At 37.6% G+C, this 18,671-nt stretch overlaps 1 protein-coding gene across 3 annotated transcripts in view; it reads left to right on the top strand.

Moving 5' to 3' along the window:
* The window catches only part of LOC309479607 (CAP-Gly domain-containing linker protein 4), a 50,000-nt gene extending 31,628 nt beyond the window's left edge, over positions 1–18,372 (top strand). Inside the window, exons 10-16 of one of the 3 annotated variants that reach the window (XR_014199330.1) lie at positions 3,671–3,853; positions 4,757–4,894; positions 10,414–10,537; positions 14,566–14,633; positions 14,760–14,835; positions 16,061–17,711; positions 17,766–18,372. Coding sequence is in view for 2 of the 3 variants with exons in the window: in XM_082143767.1 (XP_081999893.1) it covers positions 3,671–3,853; positions 4,757–4,894; positions 10,414–10,537; positions 14,566–14,633; positions 14,760–14,835; positions 16,061–16,451 (980 nt within the window). In the remaining variant the exon portion in view is untranslated. Of the gene's footprint in view, positions 1–3,670; positions 3,854–4,756; positions 4,895–10,413; positions 10,538–14,565; positions 14,634–14,759; positions 14,836–16,060 lie in introns of all 3 variants that reach the window. The other 2 variants (XM_082143767.1, XM_082143768.1) reach the window with 2 other exon arrangements.
* The last annotated feature ends 299 nt before the right edge of the window (positions 18,373–18,671 follow it).

Here is an 18,671-nt window from a genome sequence, read left to right on the forward strand (position 1 = left end):
GCCACATCAGCAGCTACCTTTGAATTATTATTATTATTATTATTATTATTTTTATATCTGTAGACCAACGAGGTGATGATTTTGCCAAAAATGCTGACTGAACGTAGTGTTATTATGGCCACTCTTCCTATAATGTTAGAAATAGAATATTATTTTGTTATTTTTCATGGAACGTTTGAAGTTTTGTCATTCAGCCAAAATAAATAGTTTGAAATTCCCCCAGTCAACTGGGAAGCAATTTGTTTAGCAGCATTCTCATAACATGTCACTTGACCTTTAGATGTTGGCAGGCCTCAATTTCTGCGTCAGATACTTGCCTGTTCAGTTTTTAAATTCATTTTTCTGCGAAAAAAAAAAAAAAGGGGCTTTACTCACCTGCTAATTATTTAGTATGATAATCACTGGTTAGTTATTTAATTGGTTTGACCATTTAAAATGGCATTAATAAAGCTTAGTTGGATTAAATCTAGAGTTAATTCATGTGATGCTTCTCCTGCAAATATGAATGGCAGCTTAATGAACTTTTAACATTTGTCTCATCAGGGGACATTCATATTGACAACAATATGCAGTGTCAAAGGGGCCAAAATTCTGTTAATTTCAGTGAGAGCTTACAATATTGGTGACACGAGTAACAGCGTGGGTGTGTTAAAGTTTAACTTAATGTAAATTAAGGGTGGAACGGATCACAGTTGATCTGTACGGATTAGGCCCCATGGTTCGGCACGCATGTGATTCGCGGATTAACTGCTTAATTTAGCCATCATAGAGTGAAAGTTTATAATTTGGACGTGTTTCGTCTTGCCAATTTACACATTCAAGCAATTTTAAACAGAAGAAGAGGTGAAAATCGGGACTTGCGCAGAGAGAGAGAGAGAGAGAGAGAGAGTCTGGAAGGAGACAACAACACAAAGCTGATTGTGAACCTCGATCATAATGGGACAGTCATGGTCCAGGGACCAGAAACCAGCCTTTAATGAATTCCAGAGGAACTTCAAAAACCTTAAATTGGAGGTTCAGAAGATTAAGAAAGATCCTGAAGTGAAGAGAAGCACAGAGGAGGGACTCTGCAACACAACGGACAACAACACTGACCCCAGCTCAAGAACTCCTCTGACAGACAGACACATCAGCACTTCTGCATCTCCCAAGATATAGGCCTGGAGAGACAACATCGCTGAGCACCTCCACTCCTGAACGCATCTCAACATCAGCTCAACATCAGCAGTGTGCCAGCACACAATCACTGAGCTCCTTCACTCCTGCAACCCCACAATCTCATCAAGCCCCTCAGAGCCTCAAGAGGAAAGTCAGCAGCAGCATCACACCACACCATCCAGCAACTACAACAACACCATCCACGAGCAGCGGCAGAGAACAGACGAGTAAAGACAACATCTGTGTGTGGAGACGGGCCGACACAAGCAGAGCTGGAGAGCCAGAGAGCGCAGTATGTGTCTTCCTGCCATCATACGAGGGACAAGGGCTGAACCCTCTTTTCCCTTTAAACTACTCTCTGTGCTTATATTTTATTTGTATCTATTTTTATTGAGATACATAGATATGTTTATGTGTAATATGGAAATGTTTTCTTCCCCCCTTTTATTTATCTATATGTTTGTATGTCTATTGCAGAGAGAGAGAGACAGAGAGAGGGAGACGGGGAGAGGGAGACCGAGAGAGACAGAGACAGAAAGAAAGAGAGAGAGAGAGACAGAGACAGAAAGAAAGAGAGAGAGAGACCGAGACAGAGAGAGAGAGAGAGAGAAAGAGAGAGAGAGAGAGAGAGACACAAGTCAAACACCGAATTAATTCCTCTTTTGCATTTCATAAACACAAAATTATGTCTAAATGCCCGTCTCGGCAAGCATTCTCTTGCAAGTGAACAGTTCGAAAAATACCGGATGATTGTCAGTTTTTCCGGTCCGTGCAGTCGTTCTTAAAGTGACAGCACACACCTAATATTCCTACTGTTGTCTTTGTCATTAATATTAATAAAACAACAAAATACAGCTTTAGCAAAGATAAAACTATATATTTAATTTCTACTGTGAACAAATAGTGTTATTTTACATTTAGGCTTTTAAATAATGTGTGAACTTTATCAGTCAGTCATTCAGTCATACCAGTAGGAGTGGAGCACACGTGATCTGCCTCACATTAGATACTGTTTTCTAGGCAAGAAGAAGGAAAAATGAATGGTATCTGGGAGCAATTTTCTTGTTCTATATAATTTGATTCTGTGTGATGCATGACAAAAAAGATTTCCATGATATCATGCAGAAATTTTCCACACATCAAACTCAAAATCAGACTCACTTTGAATGCATTTTACTGCAATTTCTGTGCACTTTCACCTCCAGAATCAGTGTCTCCTCCACAGTTCTGAGAGACTAGAGTATGCAACTGTACTGCACCTTGATTGAAAAAGGAAATCCTAATCACCAGGCACATCCTAAACTAGGTGGCGTAACAATGTGGGTTAGTAATAAGCTTATAATATGAGTTTGGGTTAGAATCAAAATGTCCCTCTGAAATCTTGCTATGTGCCTTCAAACCAAATGGTCTTAAAGCCCCCATGAAAGCAACATTTAAGTTTTTTAGTATGAATATGTTAGCCTTACTGTTATCTATAAGCTAGTGTGCTCCAAAACAATGATAAAATTCACATTTAGAAGAAATAAGCATTCAGAACTTACAGTCTCTCACTTCCATCAAAATGGATCAACGATTTTGATGAAATTTTTTTCTGTCCAATCAAATGCTCTCTAGAATCTGAAGCCCCGCCCCCTACATTATAAATAAACGCTGAAGCTGCGGCTGAAATCAGTTACTTGTTCACACATTTACTATTTTCTACATGGTGAATGGCACAGTGCACTATATAGGGGATAGGGAACGATTCATACAGTGTAAATATGCTTTCGATAGGGGCGAATGAAGTCTGGTTTTACGTTAGTGTCACATAAACCGCCACAGAGAACACACAGTCTGCTCCGGTCCAGAGACACGAGAGCACAGAGTGAATCATATGTGCGAGTCGGTGCAGACCAGAAAATGTATCGGACCCATTTCAATTCTACACCGAATGCTATATTTTAAAGCGATATGGCCATTAGAGACAGTACTGACGAGTTCAGGAGGTAATGCCGGTGTCATGTGAATGCATTGACCAACAGAAAGCTGATTGGTTTGAAAGTGACTTCTGTGTGAGCTGTGCTTCATGTATCGCAACACAATTTATAATAGACAGTGACACTTTTTTGCCTGCACAGTTTTGCTAACGTGACCATACCTACAGAATATGCATTTTTCGTTCCAGTATTTATTTTATTTTATTAATTTTTTTGCTGTTTGGAATGAACAATTTTCTTTTTTTCTATATCCATCCAAACAAAGTCCAAGCATAACAAAACTTGGTATAGACATCAGGATATGCTTAGGCTGCATGTACAATTTTGTCAAATTCTGTTCGTAGAGACCCAGTAAAAGTGTCATACATTTACAACTTTAATGATCAGTGAAGTCAAATTTGTCATGCATTTTCTTGTTTCCCCCAAAAGTGTGTGCCTGTAATCCATCTTTAAATTATAGCAGTTATGGTAATCTTCTTCATTTTTTAAATCTGCTTTGTTACAGTTCCACTCTGTCCTTTCTCACCTCTGCACAGGTCTTCTTTCACTCAGTTGTTCCACCTCCTCTTCTTCTTTGGACTCCAGACAAGCTTCCAGACGTCCACCAAGACCACCACCACGACAAAGACCACCTCTGCGCCCATGGCAGGAACGGACTCCTCCGAGCACCGTATCTACTCCTCCGCCCTCCCGTTCCCTCACCGCCACCCCACACTCTGGTACATTCCTTTTGACAATCTACAATAATTAGCCTTGAATATGTATTTGTAAATAGCAATGTGCACCATCATTATCACAAAGTCAATCCTAATGAGGGATCAGGTTCCAAACACAGTCTTGCATCACCCTCAAGGGCAAAGACTAAACCCACAGCAAATAAATGAACATACGTGAGTTGTTTATCAAAATAATTAAAATATAAATACTTATTTATGCATGATCCATTTGCAGAGTCTTTGCAGTGTACATTATTTGCATCGTGTAAAGATATCAATGAACTAGCCATGAGAAGGTTTTTTTAATGTAAGTAACTGTAACCTTTCTGTAACTTTTTCTAAGTAACCTTTCTAAGTATCTGATCACATGACACATAAATATTATGATACATGTTAACGATTGATGCAACTTACCCTACTCTCTACTAGGTTTTGAATGTAAAATGTGTGATGTTTTTAGATGGATATTAAAGGGATAGTTCACCCAAATATGAAAATTAGCCCATGATTGACCCTGAAGCCATCCTAGGTGTATATGAAATTCTTCTTTCAGACGAATACAATCAGAGTTATAAAAAATTAAAAAATTCCTGGTTCTTCCAAGCTTTATAATGGGAGTCAATGGGTATATTTTTTTGGAAGTCCATCAAAGCGCATCCATCCATGATAAAAGTGCTCCACACAGCTCTGGCGGGTTAATAAAGGCCTTCTGAAGTGAAGCGATGCATTCATGTGAGAATAATATCCATATTTAAAACTGTATTAACTAAAATAACTAGCTTCTGGCAGTCGACTTAAGCCAAAAGAGAACACACTTTTGGGTGAACTATCCCTTTATTAGTGCATCTAGAAATTATGAGATATTTTGAAATATTAAAACTTTCTTTTCTTTCTTTTTTTCATCAGGAATTGCTCGCAGCAGAACCCCTTCAGCCAGCAGCACAGCATATGAGAGCTCAGATGTGCATTTAGGGGAGCGTGTATTGGTGGTGGGACAAAGGACAGGGATTGTGCGGTTTTTCGGGAAGACCAGTTTCGCTCCAGGTATGACACAATCACCTTTCTAACAATCTCCTGCAGTGTACGATAGCTCAGGAAAGTGCTATGGGTCGGGGGTTAATTGCACATTTAGAGCTAGTCAATGGCTACTCCTTTGTCAATGTACTTGGATCCCTCTCCTTTATGTAACCTCTGGATGAATTAAAGCCATATTTCATATTTCTAATATCACACAATAGATAAAGAAACATTTTATAAATGAGTAAAAGGCCATCCACTCAAACGCGTCGCACACTTTACCTGTCTTTCTGCTGGGACTTTATGTCTGCTACTCTGCTAGGTTTTTAAGTTGAATACAGCAGTTTTTTAAATGTATACCATATAAAGGTTATCCGCCTAATGGAACTGGTACTCTCAGGTGAGCTCAGCAGTTCTTCAGCACTGTGAAGTTAGTCACTGTATTTACTGCAGTACATCAGATATTTTGCAGAATTTCAAAGACACTCGTTGTGTTCCAAGAACCTTCAGCTACATCCTTTTAGAGCTCAGATTATACAAATGAAAACTCGAGGCATGCCAAATAAAAGAAATGATTAGATTGTAGCATTTATATTGTAAGTAGCATGTTAAAATGAAAAAAGAAAAGAAACATGTACTTACTTTAGTAATAACAGTAAATACTGCATAATTACAAGCAACTAACCCTAATCTTAACCCTAACCCTATAGTAAAAACATGATGATAAATATTACAATGCATAATTACACTGTAACAAGTGCACCCTTAAAATAAAGTGTAACCCCTTTATTATTAAAGTCAGGAGTGAAGGACTGAATGGAGAACAGATTTATACAGATTGGTGAACTGAGAACAACATTTATTGCATATTGTCCATGATTGTGAATGCTGACTCAGCTGATTTTGAACCTAATAAAATCAAGATTCAGGTTCAGCGAGCACTGTGGATTATGAACAGTTGAGACACATGGGTTTAATACTTTGAAACAGGGAGAACAACTCAATACTGTTTTATCATCAATTTGTATTTTGTTGAATAAGCCAATGTGCCATGAGCTGGCGTACCGCTGTATTAAGGCTTGTTTTTGTTTTTTTATATGTATATATTTGAATATTTGTTCATTAAATAAATTTTATTTGACATAATGTGATTGAATATTTATGCCTGAATGCTACTGGTTCATGGTTTGGAAAACAGGAGTAGCTAAACTATTCCCATAAAAAGCCTTAAAACGCTTACTCTAGTCTGCTAATTAATGACCCCTGAGTGCTGTTGAACTCAGCTTTTTCTGGAGAGCACTTTCATGTTGCAGGAAGCACAGTAATTTCATCAAAATCAATTGGAAAAGCTAAAAACAGATTTGGAGAGAATTATGTGATAGCTTACTAGAACACATATTATATTGGCCAGTGCTCAATTATATGCACAGCAGGGACAAAATATAATAAAATACATTATGCAGTCCTGGTCAGAATTCTTAGCACCCTTGGTAAATGGGAACAAAGAAGCCTGTGAAAATAAATATGCATTGTTAATCATTTTGATCCTTAAATTAAAAAAAAAAAAAATCTAACCAATCGTTGAAGTAAACAAATTGAAAATGGGGGGAAAATCTCTTTGTGAAATGTGTTTTTCTCCAAAACACATTGGCCACAATTAATGGCACTCATTTATTCAATTCTATTTGCAACCTCCTTTTGCCAAGAGAACAGCTCTGAGTCTTCTCCTATAATGCCTGATGAGTTTGGAGAACGCATGACAAGAGATCAGAGACCATTCGTCCATACAGAATCTCTCCAGATCCTTCATATTCCCAGATCAATGTTGGCACTCCTCCTCTTCAGTTCAGCCCACTCATTTTCTATAGGGTTCAGGTCAGGAGTCTGGGATGGTCTTGGCAGAAGCTTCATGTTGTGCTCAGTGACCCATTTTTGCATTGAATTTGATGTTTGTTTTAGATCATTGTCCTGATGGAAGATCCAGCTGATTTCCATTTTAATATTTCTAGCAAGAGCGTACAGGTTTTGAGTTTTTATCTGTTGGTATTTGATAGAATCCATGATACCATGTATCTGAACAAGAAGTCCAGGACCTCTGGTAGAAAAATAGGCCCACAACATTAAAGATCTAGCAGTATATTTAACCATGGACATGGGGTACCTTTTTATCCATGTTTGCATCAAACCCATTTGTTGGGTTTGCTGCCAAAAATCAATTTTTTTTAGTTTCATCTGAGCATAGACGCCGGTCCCATTTGAAGTTCCAATGGTGTCTGACAACTGAATATGCTGGAGTTTGTTTTTGGATGAGGGAAGGGATTTTTTTCTCGAAACCCTCCCAAACAACATGTGGTGATGGAGGTGCTGTTTGATACGTTTTTTTAAAGCTTTCTGAATCCAAGACTACAACAATTTCTGCAATTCTCCAGCTGTGATCCTTGGAGAGTCTTTGGACACTCAAACTCTCCTCCTCAATGTGCATAAAGACAATATAGACACATTATCGTCCAGGCAGATTTGTAACATCTTTAGTTGATTGGAACTTCTTAATTATTGCCCTGATGGTGGAAATGGGAATTTTCGTTAATTTTAACTATTTTCTTCCAGCCACTTTCTATTTTGTGAAGCTATATATATATATATATATATATATATTAGTGGTGGGCCGTTATCGGCGTTAACGTGCTGCGTTAACGCGAGACTCTTATCGCGCGATAAAAAAAATATCGCCGTTAATCTATTCTCCAAGTTGGGTTGGGAGATGGTTCTATACTACACAAGCTATGATGACGCAATCTACCCGCGGCCGCGAGGTAAACCCGGCTGCAACGCATATTCGTCGTCATCTTAAGTAAACACGGCTGAAAGTGAAAGCTGGTGAAAAAGATTGGTGCAACATCCATTATTTGGACTTGGTTCGGGTTTAAGCCGTCAGACGAGCAGCAGCAAACTATATACAGAGTGTGTGGGGAAACAGTTCGGTAAGTTAACACACGACTAATCCGTTCGACCACCTCAAATTCAAAACGAAACATGATATCACTGAATACCAGCGCGCGCGTATTATTCCCATTCCAATATATCTTAGTGGTGTAGCACATAATCTCGATTTTAAGAATCGTTGTTGTGTTTCTTTTTAACTGAAAATACATCAGTTAGACAATATTCTAATTTTAAATTTGGGGTTTCATAAGCTCCAAGCCATAATAAACATTAGACCTACTTAAGTCTCTGCAGCTAGTGTACTTAAATTTTATTTATCTGCAAAATTATGTTGTATACTTACAGTTTTGCACAATATATGTTCTCAAAACTACATACACCCTTTAAAAAAAAATACATTTAGCAGTTGTTTAGCATGGGTCTGTGTAATCTGTTCTGAAATGGTTTTATTATAATATACTGTATATCGTTATCGCAAGAGGCTGCAATGTATATCACAATATAGATTTTAGGCCATATCGCCCATCCCTAATTGATAGCCTATAGTAGTTGATAATAACATAGGCCTACCTAATGTTGCCTATGGACGGTAACAGTACAGTAGTAACCTTTTACAGTCTATGAGTAGAACAGCTTTCTCAAGCAGTTTGTGATGCATTTTGGAAACAGGAGATGAGCCCCTGGTCTAATGCGCCACCTGGCTTGAGAAACCCGTTCTCAAAGACTTACTTTTATAGTCATTATTTGGGTAGCACACATATTTTGAATGCCTTCGGCAGAATTCAAATGAGCCATTTTAATCTAGATTAATCTAGATTAATTTCTAAATTAATCTAGATTAATCTAGATTAAAAAAATTAATCTATGCCCACCTCTAATATATATATATATATATATATATACATATGGTATGTAATGAATGGATTAATGGTTATTTGGTTGTGATGGATGATTAAGGGATTTTGGCCTTGTTTCCTCATATTTATACTCCTGTGAAACAAGAAGTCATTGCTGGACAATTTCATGTTCCTAGTCACCCTGGTGTGATCAAAAATGTTAATATGAATGGGAATATACTTCAGAGATATTTTACTCTTAAGAATCTCTAGGGGTGCCAATATTTGTGGCCAACGTGCATTAGAGAAAGAAGCTTTCAGTTGTTTTACTTTAATGAAAAGTGAGATTTATTTTTATTAAAGATCAAAAGAATACACAATGCAGATTTATTTTCACAGCCTTCTCTGATCATATTTATCAAGGGTCCCCATAATTCTGACCATGACTGTACACATTTAAATAAAACTAATGTCTTTATATATGGTCAGAGACCTGCATGTGTCATTATATTAGTTACAATTTACACCAACATCAAGCTGAAATTGAGTCACAAGGTTTTTGACCAGTGAATTTGAGATTTTTAGACATGTCTTTGAGGCAGTAAGTCCATCGCATTACGTTTTCATCAACTCACAGGTTATAAAGTGTATTGTAGCTGTGTGGGCATTAAGCTTTTTCCCATGTTCCCATGCAAAATCCCATGTTACAAAAAATTAAGTGATATTCTGTTTAAGACCGTAGTGTTTCTTGAGTGAATAAGTTACGAGGTTTGACTGACATATTGAGGATCCAATGGAGTTATGAGGTTTAGTCACAAGCTCTTTTTAATACTTTTCATTAGTTAGACATTTGCAAAACCCACAGATAGATGTAAAGAGTGACCAATATTAATGATTTCTGAAGGAAAAAAATGTATATATAAAAAAAAAATACCAGGTCTCCGCCTGACAGCTACGCTACGATTCACTTATTTTACCCAAGAGAACAAAAAATCTATGTGTTTTTGTGGGGACCATATAAAAAAAAAAAAAAAAAATTGGACAGACGAGGAGGCTATGTAAGACTTGGAAGTGCCCAGTATTGAACTGAAAACTAATGTCTTATTACCAAATTATATTAACGCAAATCAATTATATTTCAGACAGAATGAGAGCTATTGCTCCATGAGCACTTCCAACCCCTGCTAAGGTTGACCATTGTTACACTTCTATAATGAAACACGTGCAGCATGAAGCTTGACATCTTTTTCAACCGAACACGTCAGGAGTCGATTGTTGCTCATGAAGGCTTTGGACTTGGAAATTTAAGCAGCTGACTTAAATTTTGCTGCTGGAAAAGAACCACTTCAACAAGACAGTAACGACTTTCTATTCATGTTTTTTTTGTTTTTGTTTTTTAGAACATGGATCTTATCCGTGCCATTTTATTGATAGGGTACCTTAAGGTGAAATCCATCTTCCTCTCAATGTGCCCTTTTCATCTGCTATTCACACATTTATAGAATACAACTCACCCTGTGCTTTGTGCTTTGTTTACTAAAAAGCAACTGTTGGTCCTTGCATTACAAAGCATCACAAAGCTTTTGGAAGGAATAGCTGGATTTACTCAAATCGCAGGATTTGGTATTCGTTTGTTTAGACTCGAGCTGTACTGAGAGATGACAGATTGGAGATTGTTTACCAAAGCTCAGGTCGGCAAGAGAATCGCTACATTTCTCAAAACGTGTGTGCTTATACACGGTGTGTGTGTGTGTGTGTCCCTGACAGGATTTTGGTTGGGGATTGAGTTGGACAAGCCGAGCGGAAAGAATGACGGATCAGTTGGAGGAGTGCGATACTTCAGCTGTCCTCCTAAACACGGAGTCTTCGCCCCACCCTCACGAGTTCAGAGGCAAGTGCACCGTGGAGAATTTGCAGCCATAACCGCATCTTAACTGAGTCTTATTTCTGGTATCTTGCTGACTTTTAGCGTGATTATTTCTAGCCGACTGTGTCTTTGATTGTTGAACTGAGATTTCGACCTTTCTGTACAGAAGCATTAATAAGATTGTGCATCGACATTTGTAAGTCATTTCTGCATGAGGGACGTAACGGTCCCCACAGAAAATAACCGTCCTGCCCTTGTCCTCAAAAGACATTTACCAGCCACTCTGGTATCACAGATAAACCTGATGGGTATTGTTGGCGTACTTTTTGGCAGTTAGACTTCTGGCACAATAACATTTGGGAAAAATTCAATAGTATTTAAAAGAGGAGTCAGAAGCCTTAGCAATTGCATAGAAATGCCCTGGAAGCCACCCAACAGTGGCAAGTTTGGTCACATTTCTTCAGAAAGTGTAGTTTATATTTGACTTTTACTTATTTTACTTTAATTTGACAGGAACGGAATTACTTCCTTTCTACTTTCTTTTAATTAAATATCCAGCCATTTATTTTTTCCTTGTATTCGATTTACTTTTCTCCAGTCAGTCTTCCATTATGACTTTAATCCTTCCCATCGACAGCGGTCTGCCCTCCATTTGTCCCTCTGTACCTTTTACTGCTTTTATTCCCCTGCTGGTTATTCAACAAATGATCAATGTTCGTATCTTCTCCATCTGTCATGAATCATATATTCTTAATTCAGAACCATTCACCTATGCCATATTCCGCTCTTTCTTTCCCATTGTATTTTTGTAAAGGGTCTGAGCGACTGATAAGCACATTGTTCTAAAAGCTTTCTTTCATTGTGTCTTCTTAATTAACCCTCGGGGCAGCCTCAGACACGCCGGCAGAGCGATCCCAACCGCTTCCTTTCATTTTGTCAGAGGCTCTTCAAATTGAAATAGCCACTATTTATTTCTTAATTCATTTTCCTCGTCTTAAAAGGATTCTCCACCCAAAAATGAAAATTCTCCCTTTCATTTACTCAACATAACGCCCTGCCAGATGACTTTTTTACTTCTGTGGAACACAAAGAAAGATTTTTTTAGAAAAATAATTCATCTCTGCGAGTCCATATAATGCAAGTGAATGGAAACCTCAAAGTTGAGTTCAAAAACCACACAAAATGAACACGACAGCAACCCACATGACCCCCATCATTGTCTTCTGAAGCGAAACAATCGGTTTGCTTGTGAGAAAAATAAATACTAATGAAATGAACATTCTTAGAGCTTCCGAAACAAATTTTAGGGGTGCGGACTACTGGGAAAGTGAACCCGAGGTTACCCCGTGAGTCAGTCCTAGAGCTCCTCCTGTCCGATTTTAGGGGAAAATCGGGTCTGTTGGAGACGTCCAGTAGATTACTTAGGCACGCTGAAAGAAACAGTGAAATCACCATGGGAAAATCTCAGAGTAAAACTGAGAAAATATGATATACCGGTGTTTTGCCGGATGAGAAGTTTATCTATGTATCATATTTTTAATTCCTTTTGTAACTGCATCATCTTTATATATCTTTTAATTCCTTTCATAACTGTTTTAATTTTCCCAAAACTCGCCTTGCCTTGCCTAATATTTGAAACTTTTGAAAATTATAACCTATGAAACAAAACGTATAAACTTGAAACTTTATACTATAAACCATTACTTCCGGCCTATTTAACATACGCACATTCATGAGTTTGCGCTTGACGAAAATGTCTCAGTCAACAAGTGACGTGTTTTAATGTGGGTTTTTTGAACAGTGGAGTTGCCTGAGCCTGCTTGAATGCGGTAGAGAAAATGGCAGTGTGGAGAGATGTGTTGATGTGTGTGTGTGTGTGTGTGTGTGTGTGTGTGTGTGTGTGTGTGTGTGTGTGTGTGTGTGTGTGTGTGTGTGTGTGTGTGTGTGTGTGTGTGTGTGTGTGTGTGTGTGTGTGTGTGTGTGTGTGTGTGTGTGTGTGTGTGTGTGTGTGTGTGAGTGCTGGTAAAAGTGTAGGAGAGATGGCTTGTAGGTGTGAGGGCATGGGATCTAGAGGGCAGGTGGTAGGGTGACTGGAGAGGAGAAGTTCAGATACTTCAGCCTCAGCGAGGGGACAGAAGGTGGAGAGAAGATTGCTGGAGTTTTGTCAGTGAAGAATTGAGCAAAATCATCAGCAGTTAAAGAGGAGGTGGGTGGTGGTGGAGGGGGGCAGAGGAGAGAGTTGAATATTTTGAAAAGTGTGCGTGTGTTTGAAGCGTGTTGTGGAAATATGAAAATTTAGCAGCATGAACTTCAACAGAAAATGATGAGAGCAGAGACTGATACATACTCAGGTTAGATGGGTCTTCTGATTTGCGGCATTCTGAGTTTGGTCCGGTGTTCATGAAGAACATCAGATAACCAGGGGTTAGAGGGAGTAGCACGTGCTGGCCTGGAGGAGAGAGGACAGATATTGTCTAGGAAAGATGTTAAAGTGGAACATAAAGTGTCCGTCGTGGTGTTCACATCCAGAGATGAGAATCGTGTGGGTGAGGGAAGAGAGGATGACACAACAGAGGAAAGAAGGGAAGGAGAATGTGAGCGCAGGTTTCGTCTGAAAGTAACTGGGAGAGCGGTTGCTGGTGCACAAGTATAAGTTGTAGATTGAAAGTAATGAAGAAATGATCTGAAATGTGCAGAGGTTTCACCAAAATGTTGTATGTGATGCAGACTACTGTTTCTAATGTTGGATCGTTTTTAATGTTGGTTAGCAAAGATTACAGGAATAATAGCAAATAAAGGTAAATTTAAAAAGAACTAAAACTCTTCAAGTATGCTGAGATGATTTGAAGTCTTAAAGGGTAACTCTCGACAAAATGAAACCTGGGGTCTTTTTGTTAATCTACCCGAGGCAAACTTTCGTTTAAAAGCATGATTAGAATGGAAACGCCACTTTTAAGTTTGACCGTATTTTCGTTTTTTTGGCCAAATTGCCTTGTGAATGGGAGTGATTGGGGCACTTTTATGATAGCATCAAAAATCACTATTTTTAAAACACTAAGAAGGCTCGACACAACATGAAACTTTGCTGGAAGTCTCCCCAGAGGCTCTACACATGAACTCCAGCATTGAGAACATTGTTTGTGTACACAGAGTTTACTAAAAAGAAAGATTTTGAACAACTCACTATAGCTGTGTCCGCCGGCACTTTGACAGTCAAAATTAGTCGATCTCCGAATGCGAATGAACTGAATCAGAATTTTAGTATTGCTTCTTATATGAGCATAATTTTTCAAATACAAGGTCAATATTGATTTTCACTAACGACAAAACAACAAATTATCCGTGAATTTATATGGAACTAAGCTTTAGGAGCTTTCCATCTTTACTCTCCTCCCTGGTACGTTGCATTCGGACTATTTTTGACTGTTAGACTTTTTTATAGTAATTTACTATATAGTCCATAATTATTTTTAATATATTTTTTGAAGTTCTTCAAACATTTGTTAGACCATTATAATGTAATTTTAAATATAAAAAATCTAAATATCGAATTGTCAAACTCTAAATTACGAATATGACCTTACTTGACCTTCCACATCCTCTTTAATGCCTCCTCAAACGGGGTTGTTGGCAGTCAAGTCAATGTGTTGTTGTCTTCAAGCTCATATTTAAGTCTGGCTTCCATCAAATTATGGAAGTAAAATGTGTTTCGAGTACCATTTCATGTTCACTTCAAAGATATTCATTTCAAAGAGTTTTTACCTGTCCGTTGGATAATCCCCCCTCCACCCCCCAATCCTAACGTGTAAAGGTTTGTGATTTTGTTCCTGCTACATATTTACATGTCAAATTGTTTGTGACAATTTTGACAAGCATTTGTCAAAATACACCCATGTGACTGTCACTATTTTGAAGTGATAAATTTGTTGTTTGACAGCTAACAGAGTATACGCAAGGGTAAAATAATGTGTCTTGACAGTTTTCTGCCTGAGCATCAGTTGTTCAAGTGCAGTGGAAGAAGTAATACTGAACATTCACTTTGTTTTAACTAGCAGGATTCATGGCTCAGTGGACTGTCTGTCAGAGCTGTCCTCGTCTCGGATGAACTATTCCTTCACAGGTGAGCCATTACTGCTGTCTGTTTCCCTCTCCTCTGTCAAATCTGGTATGACTGACGAGTTTTTAGACATTCCCTGTTTCATATAAAACTGTCATTTTTCAGTGGATGTTTGTGTTTTTTTTTAAGGAATTCGACGCACTCTCAGCACTTCCTCAGCCATCGCCACTCAGAGAGAACCAAGTCGCAAAGGTCAAGCAAGCAGGTGGGAATGATGTTAATATGACTGTACATTTTTTCAAGTAAAGAATGTTTCACTAGGAAGAGTTGTGGCTCGTGGTTAGTCCATGTGTTCCGCAGACATTGAACCTTGGTGCTCATGATGGACAAATGTTGGTTTGAGTTATGTCATATCAATGTCCTCATTTCCATGTTTTGTTTTTTTTTTTGTTTTTTTTTTGGACCAAAATCTAAAGAAGCCCAAATCTCAAAGATTCCTTTAGTTTCAAAACAGGCACTTTTGGGTAGAAATGTATATAATAATTAGTATTTATTAATTTATAATCTCGTATTTCTTACGATATATATATATATATATATTTTTTTTTTTTTTTTTTATTTTTTTTACTGAAACCAAAATGAAAGTTTTCATTTAGCTGAAAACTGAAACTGAAAATAAATCTAATTTAATAGTCAATTAATTAATTGCTTGTATTTATTAACCAACACTCAAAAACAAATGGTTGTATATATCAACTTTTTAATTATGTATTTATGTCTCTACTCCAATTCGTGGATGAAATATAAACATTTAAACGGTGGCTATAACTTGTTTTCATGACATTTTTATTCAAACATAAATAATGAAGACAACAGGTTTAGTAAAAATGTAATGACTAATACAGAGAATATATTTAGCTAAATGGGTTATTTTATTTCTACCTGACATTGAATGGTTTTCCTGAGGTAAATGTAACATTGCTTGACATATTGTTCACAAGCTGTTTTGTTGACCTCTTTCTGCAGTTGAAATTCAATTCCAGTCAATTTCTAAGGTTAATAAAAGTATTGTTCATTGCTAATTTCAACATTTACTAATAAATGTTTACATACATTTGTATATCTTAACATTAGTTAATGCATTATAAACTAACATGAATGATCAAGGTATAATTAATATATTAATATTGTTCATGGTTCAGTATTGTTTAAAAAAAAATTGTAATAAAATTCCAGCACTTTTTAATGTGTTCATTCAGTTTCCATTTTAAAAACTATCAGTTGATTAATCGTTATCGGCCAGCGTGGTCCAACCTAGTTCTCATTATCGCTAAAATCCACTATCGGTCGATCTCTAGAGAGTCGATGATTTTTCGGCCCACCAAAAGTGTTTCGACTGAAATCGAAAATTCTTATTCGCCTTAAAATGTCATTGTAGCGTTAATTATTCCCTTGTATCCCATTCTCAAATGCTCTTTGTCGTCTCTCAGGAACCGTTCCAGTAATTTGCGGCGCCGGTGGAGCACAGTCAGCGCTGGCAGGGGTACATCAAGGGCGAACAGCAGCGCTGGCCCAGGGCCTAACCGAGTGGGTGGCACCAGCTCCTCTGGCTCAGATGGCACTGTCAAACTCCACCTGGGCATGCAGGTCTTGCTAATTAGTGCCAATGAGATGGGCACCATCCGCTACATTGGCACAGCTGACTTTGCCCCCGGCCTCTGGCTCGGCCTCGAGCTGCGAAGCCCAAAAGGAAAAAACGATGGTTCTGTGGGCAACCGACGCTACTTCAGCTGCCGACCTGGCCATGGGGTTCTGGTGCGACCCAGCAGGGTCACGTACCGTGGTATCAACGGAGCCAAGCTGGTGGATGAAAGCAGCTGAGACCGCCACACGCTGAAAAATGGGCTTCCCATCTCTCCACCCATCTGGCTTTCGGTTCATTTTGTTTCTATGGATTTGTTTTGACATTTCAGCCAACCTGAGGAGGCATTTTCTTTCTAACTGCACTAAGACTCAGACGTTCACTGCTGATAAACTGTTTACTCCATTTTGTGAACTTTTCGGGAGAAAACATTACATTTGAAATCTTCTGAGGTTTTAATTTTCACTGGAGGTTTGAATTCATATGCGTCGGATGAAGTAAACAGTAGCAATATCGGAGCACTTTAATAAAAGTCTGTGGGCGAAGACAATGACTTTAATAGCAGGATTTAAGAACTTCAGACAATTTAATAGCTTCAATAACTGTGACAATATTAGCTCCTCATATCCGCTCAGAAGTTCTCTGAGAATGAAGCATAGCTTAGTTTGTCTACTCTTGTCAGCAGGTGTTAGTCCCTCCAGAACATGGCACTTGCACGTTCAGAAACTCGTAATCTTTCCCTTTTGATGCGAGAGCAGTTACGATGAAATAATAAGCACTTTAATATTATCATAATCCAAGATTTAATCAGCTCAGAGAATCAAAACTCGATTGTTCCAGATGATGCAGCAGTTGTTGCAGCTGACAGGTTTTTGTTTTGCCTGTAATAACAGAGATACCTTATAGAAACTTGCGTCAGTTTTATGAAGTCAGTCAACGAAGATAAACAGACCAAACAATGAAGTCTAAATCAAGCTACCACTAGTAGTTTAAACCCAAATCAGAAGCAGTTTTGTGGATATTGTTTTTCTTTGGGATGTTTTAAAGGAAAACTCTGTCATTTATTACTCACCCTTATGTTGTTTCAAACACGTAAGACTTCCGTTCATCTTCAGAACACATGTGAAGATATTATTGATGAAATCTGAGTTTTCTGTCCCTCCATTGACAGTTACGCAACTACCACTTTGACACTTCAAAAAGTTCATAAAGAGATCGTGAAAATAAACCATATGAATAGAGCGGTTTAGTCCAAATTTTCTGAAGAGACACGGCCGCTTTATATGATGAACATATTTAATTTAGGCTTTTATTCACATAAATATTGATCAGCGAACAAGGTAGTTGTGTAGCTGTCAATGGAGGGACTGAAATCTCTCAGATTTCATCAAAAATATCTTCATTTGTGTTCTGAATATGAATGAAAGTTTTACGGGGTTGGAACAACATGAGGGTGAGTAATTACTGTGAAGTAATTGAGGGTGAACTAACCCTTTGAGGTCTGTAATAGCAAATCAAACAATTGTTGAGAAGAACCATAATAATGAAGCAAGTAGTGTTTTTCATACTTTGAAGATCATTCATATACGTTAGTTATATTAGATAATAAAAGGCTTAATGAGAAGAGACTGACAATAATTTGGATAAAATCGTTGTTTGTCATCTTTTCAAAGGCTATTGTTCCAATTTGATTTAATTGGTTTAAATTATTGTTTCACTTATATTTTCCATTTTTAATTCCTTTCCAAATTCTTAATTAAATAATGTCTAGGATGAGTTTACAGTCAGTATAAATGCAAGACATACAGATGAATGATTCCTCAAGAATCATATCATTTTGCACTAATGAGTTGTTTATGATATCAGAAAGTTCTAAAAAGAAACACAAGAGTGAAAAATGGCAACAACAACAAAAAAAATATCGGTAAATGATAAGGGTTATACAATTTCCAATGGAAGTTGAAGTCTAATTGCACATTTCAGCCTGTATCCACAGGGATGTTTTGTACATGATCTGCTTAGCTGTGTGTTGCGTGTATATTTTGTGTGAATTTAAATTTAGTATCAGTATCAGTAAAACTGATTTATTAAATGTAATGCACAAAGAATGTTTGTCAAATTTGTCAGCTGATAACAATAAAAAGTTCTAATATTTTAAAATCTGTTTTGTTCTCTACCTCACCCAGATTGCATTCATACTATACACATTCATACTCTTTAGAATGCACATTTTTACAGTTGCAAAGTTCATTCCCCATTAAATATAAAACCTATGCAATTTTGGACGCAATAAATGTGAGTTTTAGTAGCTGTTGTCAATTATCGGCCAGCGTGGTCCAACCTAGTGTCTAACCTAATTTGGATCAGAGTAGTTAATGTGATGAACTTGTTGGGAATCAAGATCCCAATTGAAAATGTTCTAAAACATACAAAGAATATAACAAATAGAAATAATCAAT

This window comes from Leuciscus leuciscus (genome assembly GCF_965113295.1).
Source record: "Leuciscus leuciscus genome assembly, chromosome: 17".
Taxonomy (NCBI): Eukaryota; Metazoa; Chordata; class Actinopteri; order Cypriniformes; family Leuciscidae; genus Leuciscus; species Leuciscus leuciscus.